The sequence below is a fragment of the Salvia hispanica genome, chromosome 4 (assembly GCF_029641045.1).
Source record: "Salvia hispanica isolate PSC_SH4W2 chromosome 4, Shi_PSC_v1, whole genome shotgun sequence".
NCBI lineage: Eukaryota > Viridiplantae > Streptophyta > Magnoliopsida > Lamiales > Lamiaceae > Salvia > Salvia hispanica.
This window is the reverse complement of record NC_142695.1, coordinates 10,779,276-10,787,988: the sequence shown is the minus strand read 5'-3', so window position 1 is coordinate 10,787,988 and position 8,713 is coordinate 10,779,276. Positions and strand designations below refer to the sequence as shown.

The following is an 8,713-nucleotide window of genomic DNA, read 5'->3' as shown; positions in this document are numbered from 1 at the left end:
ATACCGATGAGAAAATTTTGAGTAAATAAAAAAGGACAAGTTTTATGTTACACGCTTTTCTATAGGTGCATACAAATTCAAAATTAACAAATTTATGGAAATAGGTATCATTTTTAGAAGATATATTCACTACTTCACTCGTATAAAGGTTAAGAATATCGTTCAATAAAGCAGACTAAATTCCCCGCAGGAAAGTGACTTAATATCCTTGTGTGTGACTGCTATATTTGATTTGGACCATAAGATTGCTTTCGCACGCATAGTCACACACACCATGAAATACACTACCAAATACATATACAATAAATCGAACATGTGTTAAATTCATGGACGTTATTCACGACTATTAGAATTGTAATTATTTATTATACACTCATGTAACACGACTTCTTTACAAAATATCTGAAAAAGCAGTGACAATTCTGGAGGTTGTTTCAATTAAAAACTGGAACAAAAAACAAATCTTTAGAGCATGCACAATAAGGGCACAACCACATTTATCGTTCTTATCAGGTGACAAAATTTGGTTCTTCTACAATATTAAAAAAAAATAGCTATAGGTTAATCCCACTTATAGTTCATAAATTCGAAATTGATTGGTAGCGTAGCTAAGTTGGAATCGAGGTCGAGTTGCAGTTGCACGATTTAAATGTACTCCACCTTTATTCTATTTGATGATTGTGAACACTTCTGAAAATCCAAAGACAAAATGATTTCTAATTATAGAAATATATCTAAGAGTTATTCAAGTTTTGTATTCATTTATTGCTCTAAGTTTATGTGCAAATTGTAATGGAAAGGGCGAGTAAGGAATAGAGTAAGGACTTATGACTATGAGGACAGATTTATGGATTCCTAAGTGATCAACTACAAGGTCTATGCTATTGCTACACCACATGATTTCAAGAAGTAGAACAAAATACCCCTGCCCTCTCCAAGGGGGACTAAAATGAATCGGCTGGTGAGCAACGTCCTTCCAGTATACTTTGGAAGAGATTCGAGAATTATTATTACCACTGTATTTATTAGTAGTAGTCTTAAGGCTATCTTCGTCCATTTGCCCATTGCCTGTTGTGGTTGCCTGGCCTCATGTGCGGATTCCTTTGTTGGCTTTGCTTTGGGAGATCTTGCAACTCCACAACTTGTATGGTTCTCTGTTTCTTGGCTGTTTCAGACGACGAGTAGCCACAATTTACGATAAACATAACCACACAGATGATCCTTTTCATGCCATTCATGAATGATCAAAGTAGAATTTAAATTTTGTTGGAGTTGAGAGTAGAGCAAGCTCACCATTTTCGGCTTCTTGATAGCGTTCCTGCAGTTTCCTTTTGGCAGCCTCTAATTTCATACGTACTGAAGCCTCGTCCTTGGAATTTGCCTTCTAGCAGGAAGTAAGATAGAACCGTGTGATGAGAAACGAGATAATATAGCACAAATAGATAGACACAACCAGTGAAGTTTTTGCAATGCACCAACCTCTTGATGTGGAGGCATTAGTTTCCTCTGAGTTGGGTGATTTTCAGATTTCTGCTGGACTTTGATAGTCTCATACTCAACCTTAGGTTTTAGAGATGGTTTAAAACTACCAGGGGCGGATTCAATGCTCGGAGGCTTTGGTCTTCCTGGTCCAGATGCATCACTGGAAGGCCTATGTGGCTTTAAAGGGCCTTGTTTCATCCATGTAGCTTCCTCTCTCTTGGGCTCGGGTTTCCTGTCATTTGGAGGAGCACGTGAGTCATGCGGATTCTGACATCTCGAGTTACGGGAGTCTATTTTTGGAATAGTCGGCTTTCTGCCACTTCCTCGATTCTTGTTGAACCCCCCACTGCATCGAGGATCTGAAACAACATCCTCAATAAGAAATAATCCATCTTTGTTCCTTTCTAGTGGGGAATTCGACTAAGAACAGGATAGCATAAGCCCATAGAATAAAATGAAGCATAAGAATAGACATCGGGAGGAAACTCACTTCCATCATCATCCATGCCATCAAAGAACTTCATGAATACCAGTTGAATGCAAAAGGAGCAAAACCAAGTCACTCTACTAGCAAATTATTGGGCAAAGTTCATAGTTTTACTAAAAATGAGACGAGATATGGCACCTGTGACAGTTCCATTGAAGAAGGGGTGGCAAAGAATGCCCCTTCATCGAGTGGAGGAGATGGTAACCCTTCTTCCTCTTCTTCTTCAACAGCTGATGTTTTCACAGATTCTATTGCCATTTCTGCAGTTTTACAATGCGATTACTGATTAATTCCCTCAATCAAAACCGATATAAATATCTGATTGCTATCATTTCAGCAAGAAAACTTCAAGTTAAACCACCTGTAACAGCTGCCGTAGCATTAACCCACGAATCAACCATCACTTTCCAATCCCTGGAAATCAAAAGCTCAAACTATAAGCAACTAGGCTCTCAACCTAGGAACGCAGAGTTGATGAAGGAAAAGGTATGGTACAATTCCATAAATGATACATACATAACATCCCCAGCATTTACGATTAAAGAATAACGAAATCATAAGTTTAAACTCTTTCCTTCTAATATTCAGTATGATGTAAAAGGAATAACATAATCATATATGTGCCATTCAATAATATTGACCAAATATGAGCAATGTAACAAGATGGAGATAATCATATGCAGAAAACTTCTAAGATCTCAAACACGAAATCACTTAGTTAACTTATTTTTCAGAGTATTAAGGTTAATAGCAAATTCCTTACTCAATCAACATCTTCACAAGATTCCGGATTTCCTTTGATCTATGCTTCCGCAGAGCATTAACAGACTTCCCAATCTCCGTAGCCTGATTGAACCAGATAAGTTCAAGAACTCTTACCATCAATGTCAACAAGACTAAAGCAGAAAGGCAACTGCAAAAATCAACAAAAACATTCAAGTAGAACCTTAAGTATCTCCACCGAAAAAGGCATCAGTTGAAGCTTCCTCAAACAATCAAACAACAATGCATCAGACTGCCAAGGGGAAAATGCACAACAATCAATATCAACAAAACTAACATTGGCTTAAACTCAAACTAGACACAAGAATCAATTCCATATAAACTAGATAGCAAATAGATTCAATAAACACAAATCAAACCTCTTCTTCAAAGTTATCAACAACATCCTTTATCCTCAACACCTCCCCATAGAAGTGCGATTCCGCCTCAATATCATCAGTCAAAGCCTCAGCCTCAGCATCGCCATCACTGTAGTTCACAACGTGATTCGTATTCATCTCCATAACTTCAGCATCGTAGTCTCTGCTGCTGCTATTCACCTTGCTCTCCTTACTGCCTCCGGCATCAATCTCGCTCTTCAACTTATCCTCACTGTTACCCAAACCATCGCCATTCGGCACCGCCAATTCGACTTTGTCGCAGCCGAAACACTTGATCGCTTTGCACGTGAACAGCATCTCCGCGATCCGATCTCTCTTCAATCTGAAATCGTAGGGGCAATCGGATGCAGCAACCAGTATCGCATGCTCGATTATGCTGAAAATGTCGGAGCTCGCGCTCCGGAAATAACCTCTCCATTTCTCGAGACTCACGGCGGCGTCGGCCATGGCGACAGACTAAAAATTGAATTGAATTTTGATATCAACGAATCGAGCTTTTAGCTTCGAAATTCGATCGCGACGATTCTGTTATCTTCTTCTTCTCTAAGTTTGGGGATCGTCAGATTATTTAATTCAATGAAATGCAGGATTTTCTAGTGCGACCAATAAAAGTTAGTCGAATGAAGAGTGATTCGATTGTGCAGTGAATCAGTGGAGAATGGTTTTTATTCGATAAATAATTGATGAGAATTAGAATATATGTCAAAAGGGAATAAGAGATATTCTCCTCACTAGAAAATCATCTCAGGATGATGCATTGCTGGGGAAGAAGAAGAAGAAGAATTAATTTATTTTTAGAATAATAATGAACGTAGATATTTTTGGTAGGATTAAAGATTGATGGGAGATTGAGAAAAAATGGCAGGTGATCAACACAAAGGAAACCACTTCAAACCGCAGTCTATATTGTTTACTTTTAGTCATGAGAGAGAGATTTTTGCTTCTTTTTTTTTCTACGTTGGTTTTCAAAATATTTGAAAAAGTAAAATTGGAAGAACGATTTTTCTTATTAAAGTCTTAATTATTCCCTTAAAAACGAAATATTACTATTTTAAGGTCAATTATAATTTCTAGCATGGTGCGGGCGTATATTTTTTGAGATGGAAGCGGATCTATGAGCTTAAATTAATGATCATCTACAATTAATTAGATAATTAATGAAAATATCGACATAAAGGAAAATAAGTTAAAAGGGTCATAAATTGTCATTATTTTTGAAACTGTTCATTTTTTGCTTGATTTTATTATACTAATATAGTACTCGATGAAAATATTTAAAAGGTTCAATTTTAGGTGGCGGCGGAGATAATTTGAGGCCAATCAACCACAAAAAAAATTTTAAAAAAATAATAATTAAGGCGCCCACGTTTTATTCGAGGCAAATTCTGATTTCGACTTTTAAAGTTATATGAACACAACTAATAAAATGTTTCAACTTTCAATAAGAAACAGCACAATAATAATATTAATTTTAAATATACTAGTAGTAGTATTATTTTGTTGGAAATTGAATTAAATGATTTTTTAATATGCATTTAATTTTTTGTATGTTAAACTTTAGTTGGATTTATTAGTAGGAGTATTATTTTTGGAGAGAGAAGAGGTCATTGTATTTTTTTTAATTAAAATCAGTTTTATGGTATTTCACGTGGTATCATTTTCTGATAAGTATGTGACGCGATGTGCATGTTACATACAGACGAATTTTTGGTCACCGGTCACAATAGCCCTGTTTTAAATTATTTTCCACTTTCAATTATCCTTCCCCAATGCCTTAAATATTACACTAAATAGACCATTAGTTATTCGTGATTTGGGGGAAAAATATAGTGGAGTATCACACTTATTCAATCAAAAAATATAAAAAATGTTAAAATTTATATATGCCGGTATTTTCAATACATATGATACCATAACAAAATACTTTGGTACAATAATAGTTTGCATATCTGTATATCATGCATGATATAATGCGATTACCAAAAAATTTGAAATATACCATAAAATTACTATATATACCGAATTTGTTATATACCACTGAAGAAATATATTTATAAATTATAATACAATATACATCGAATTTTCATATCATACCAAATATAATAATGATAAAAAACACAAGATTTCGATTTAGCAATTTGTAACAAAATCCAGTACATCATAAAATTATGGTGTACCAGATGTCGATACAATATAGAGTTAAAATATGATCACCGAATTTTGGTAATATAACGATATTGAATATTGGCACATGGACAAATTCGATAAAGAAAATTTATCCCCTTGCACAATATTCAACTACAATCTAAATCAAATATAAACATTTTCATAAATTAAACCAATTAAGTATTTAAAATATGAGATATTGGCGCCTAATATCACGAAACTTTTCAAAAAAAAAAATTCACGAACTTTGAATTTCGTATATAATATCACGAACTTAAATAGTTGTTGAATTTTCATCGAGGACAAAATCCAACTACATTAAAAATGAGATGGATAACCGTAACTGGCCTCTAGGGACTTTGTAATCACATAACTCACATCACTTACATTTGTATCTTATGTGATGTAATAACAAATGAAATATAATCATAATTTGTTGCTAGTGGAAAATTTCAACAAATATTTAAATTCATCATATTATATGTCTAGTTTAAAGTTTATGGGAAAAAATAAATTTTTAATAAATTTTACGATATTTGGTGCCAATATCATTTAAAATAGAACAAACTATTTAAATTCATCATATTATATGTCTGGTTTAAAGTTTATGGGAAAAAATAAATTTTTAATAAATTTTACGATAATTGGTGCCAATATCATTTAAAATAGAACAATCCATTACTTAGTAGGATAACTAACGATTTTTATAACTTCTAATCTGGTATCTACTAAAAGTTAAACCAACATCCGCTAAAGTTATGTAGTGAAAACAAAAATATTGATGGTCCCAACTAAAAATGTTGGGCCACTTTATAACTTCGGATTTTCATTCACATCATCCACCATTTACGGCGATTGCTTGAACACTCGATGGGTATTTTCAAAATATATATAGCTGGTATGATAATTAAATGTCAATATTCAATAGTAATAATCAGTAAAACATTATTCATACTGGAGTAATTTTTAATTGACTTTTACGCAATCCTCTAAAAAATAGCTTATCAAACCATAATTTATGTATCATTTGTAGTAATTGTCTCGTACTATTAAAATTCCAATTGGTTGGTATTGATTTTTAATTTTAAAAGTTTCATAAATATCAAAGTTTGATTTGTTCAGTTTTACTATAGCTTTAAATAAAAGAATAAATTGATAAAATTTAGCTTTGATATTTATGAATATAGCAAAAATTAAAAAAAATAATAACAATTTTTAATATACTCCATTAGAATAACACTAAATGTGTACAATAAAACAAATAATTTTAAAGAGTTAACTAAAAAAATAGTCTCTGGACTATGCGTTTATTTCGCAATTGAACCCTGGACTTTAAAAATATCCCCAGACAATCCTGGACTAAGCATTTATTTCAAAATTGATCATTTTTCACTGTTTCGTGATGAAAATACCCTTTTATGGGGTTTTGGGGGTTTGAGCAATTTGGTCTTTTTACACTTTAAATCTGATATTATTTCAGTGATGTATTAAATCTGATATTATTTCAAAATTATCATTCTTCTTCCCTTTTGTCATCCTTCACTTTGTTTCTTTAATTTAATATTAGATTTAATTTTATAAAATTAAATTTTAAATTTCAATTTTTAAATATCAATAAATTTTTTTAATTAAAACTATTAATTCATGGACACTATAAATATTGAAACTATTAATTTTTGTTATTTAATATACTCCCTCCGTCCCCGATTAGGAGTCACACTTTGACCGGGCACGGGTTTTAAGAAATGTAAAGAAAAGTTGGTTGAAAAAGTTAGTGGAATGTGAGATCCATTTTTTTATATTGGTTTTATAATAAAATGTGAGTGAATTGAGTTAGTGGAATGTGAGACCTACTTACTATTTATGGTAAAAATGAAGTGTGACTCTTAATTGGGGACGGACCGAAATGGAAAAGTGTGACTCTTAATTGGGGACGGAGGGAGTAATATTCAGCTGAATTGAAGAAGTACAGATTAATCATGATGGAAAAATAAGAGCTATTCTATTTAGCCTTCGTTCGGTTGTTATAATTGCTTGTGATTAAAAATTATGAATTTGACTAAAAATTTGATATAGGAGAATTTTTGTTGAACTTTTCAAGTTAATTTTGATTATTTTCAAATTAATAAATGAAAATTATATTAGTCTTACATTAGATGCGTATTTATCTCAGAATAAATCGTATTATATGATTGACAAACTCATAGTTTAGGCTTGTTTTATGGGTGATTAGAGAGTGCTTTTGATGGTTTAAGGTGTTTATAATAGGTTTTCACTCATATAGTCATCAATTAGATGAAGTAATGAGTTTGTCGGAGTTTTGAAGTAAAAACAGGTCAAAACGGAGCAAAATGGAGCAAATGGCTGATTCCAGAGAAGAAACCCGACCGGGTGTTTTCCATTCTCGGAAAACCCGGTCGGGTGTTTCGTGCAACTAGCGGGTTCCAGAGAGAAAACCCGGTCGGGTGTTTTGCCACCTGCAAATCACCCGGTCGGGTGTTTTTGACAGCTTCAAATATAAAAGGGGTTCTCACTCATTTTCGAACCCTAACTTCCCCCACTGCAAATTGAGAGAAAAATCGAGAGATTCAAGAAGATTGAAGGCAAGGAGGCTTCCATCTTCAAGTGATTGAAGAAGAAAGATCTTCCCCAACATCAAGTCTACCTTAGGGAGTTCTATTATCTTTTCTTACTATGTTTTCCTTTGATGTTTTTGTATTTTCCTTTGTCCTAGTTTCCATTATGAGTAACTAAGTTCTTATTAGGGATATTGGTGAAGTTTGTATGGAATCCATGGGTTAAATCTTGTTTTATGCTTATCTATATCTTTTGTGGTGGTTTTGTTGGTTATTGTGTTTGTTTCTTTGTCTAATTGATTAGCTACCAATTGGATATGTTTTGTTCTAATTATTGCCATTGAGAGATGCTTGATTAGATTGTTAAATAACCAACAACTCCATGCGTTGTATGTGCTCGAGAGAGGCATAGCTAGAGAGAGGGCTTGGGTCCGTAGGTTTTAGGAGTCGGTTTCGAAGTGTAGGGAGGAGACTCCGACATTAGAGGCCGATCAACGCGTTAGGTGCACCCGAGAGGGGGTCTAACCAATTAACCCGACCTTCCTAGCCACACATAAGACCATTTAGATGAGCATGATCCCTAGGTGAACACCCGTGATCCATACCAACGGATCCATATCCCTACCTTCCCAATTTGAGTGAATTATACCCTTCTTTTGCTTTATTTTCCTAATTTGCTATTTGTTTACTTGTTCTTTGATCTTAGTTAAGAAAAATCCAAAAACCCCTTCTATTAGTCTAGATAGTGTTCAAAGTTGCATCGTAGTACTCAAGCCGGCATTTAGTCTTCGAGGATCGATAATTTCAACTTGCCACGTGCTACTTACCCCATACACTTG

The 8,713-nt window shown here is 33.7% G+C and overlaps 1 protein-coding gene across 2 annotated transcripts; it reads right to left on the bottom strand.

Annotated features, from left to right (window-relative positions):
- Positions 1-739: 739 nt before the first annotated feature.
- On the bottom strand, positions 740-4,000 carry LOC125192545 (putative mediator of RNA polymerase II transcription subunit 26b). 2 transcript variants are annotated; one of them, XM_048090154.2, is made up of 9 exons: positions 3,112-4,000; positions 2,916-2,984; positions 2,733-2,815; positions 2,331-2,383; positions 2,108-2,229; positions 1,973-2,000; positions 1,480-1,841; positions 1,294-1,381; positions 740-1,165 (listed from the first exon to the last, which is right to left on the bottom strand). In XM_048090154.2, exons 1-9 carry the CDS (start codon positions 3,577-3,579, stop codon positions 1,044-1,046), a joined length of 1,395 nt encoding a protein of 464 aa, XP_047946111.1. In that variant the 5' UTR covers positions 3,580-4,000; the 3' UTR covers positions 740-1,043. The 2 variants fall into 2 exon arrangements, with proteins under 2 accessions (XP_047946111.1, XP_047946110.1); XM_048090153.2 differs by having other exon boundaries at positions 1,294-1,384; positions 3,112-3,999.
- Positions 4,001-8,713: the final 4,713 nt, after the last annotated feature.

What these genes read in the sequence shown, in the direction of transcription:
- LOC125192545 (XM_048090153.2), bottom strand. Translation starts at nt 3,579, where the DNA reads ATGGCCGACGCCGCCGTGAGTCTCGAGAAATGGAGAGGTTATTTCCGG. An exon ending in TTGATAACTTTGAAGAAGAG is followed by an intron (nt 2,985 to 3,111) that starts GTTTGATTTGTG and finishes TCCCCTTGGCAG; the next exon opens with TCTGATGCATTGTTGTTTGA. An exon ending in CTTCAATGGAACTGTCACAG is followed by an intron (nt 2,001 to 2,107) that starts GTGCCATATCTC and finishes GTATTCATGAAG; the next exon opens with TTCTTTGATGGCATGGATGA.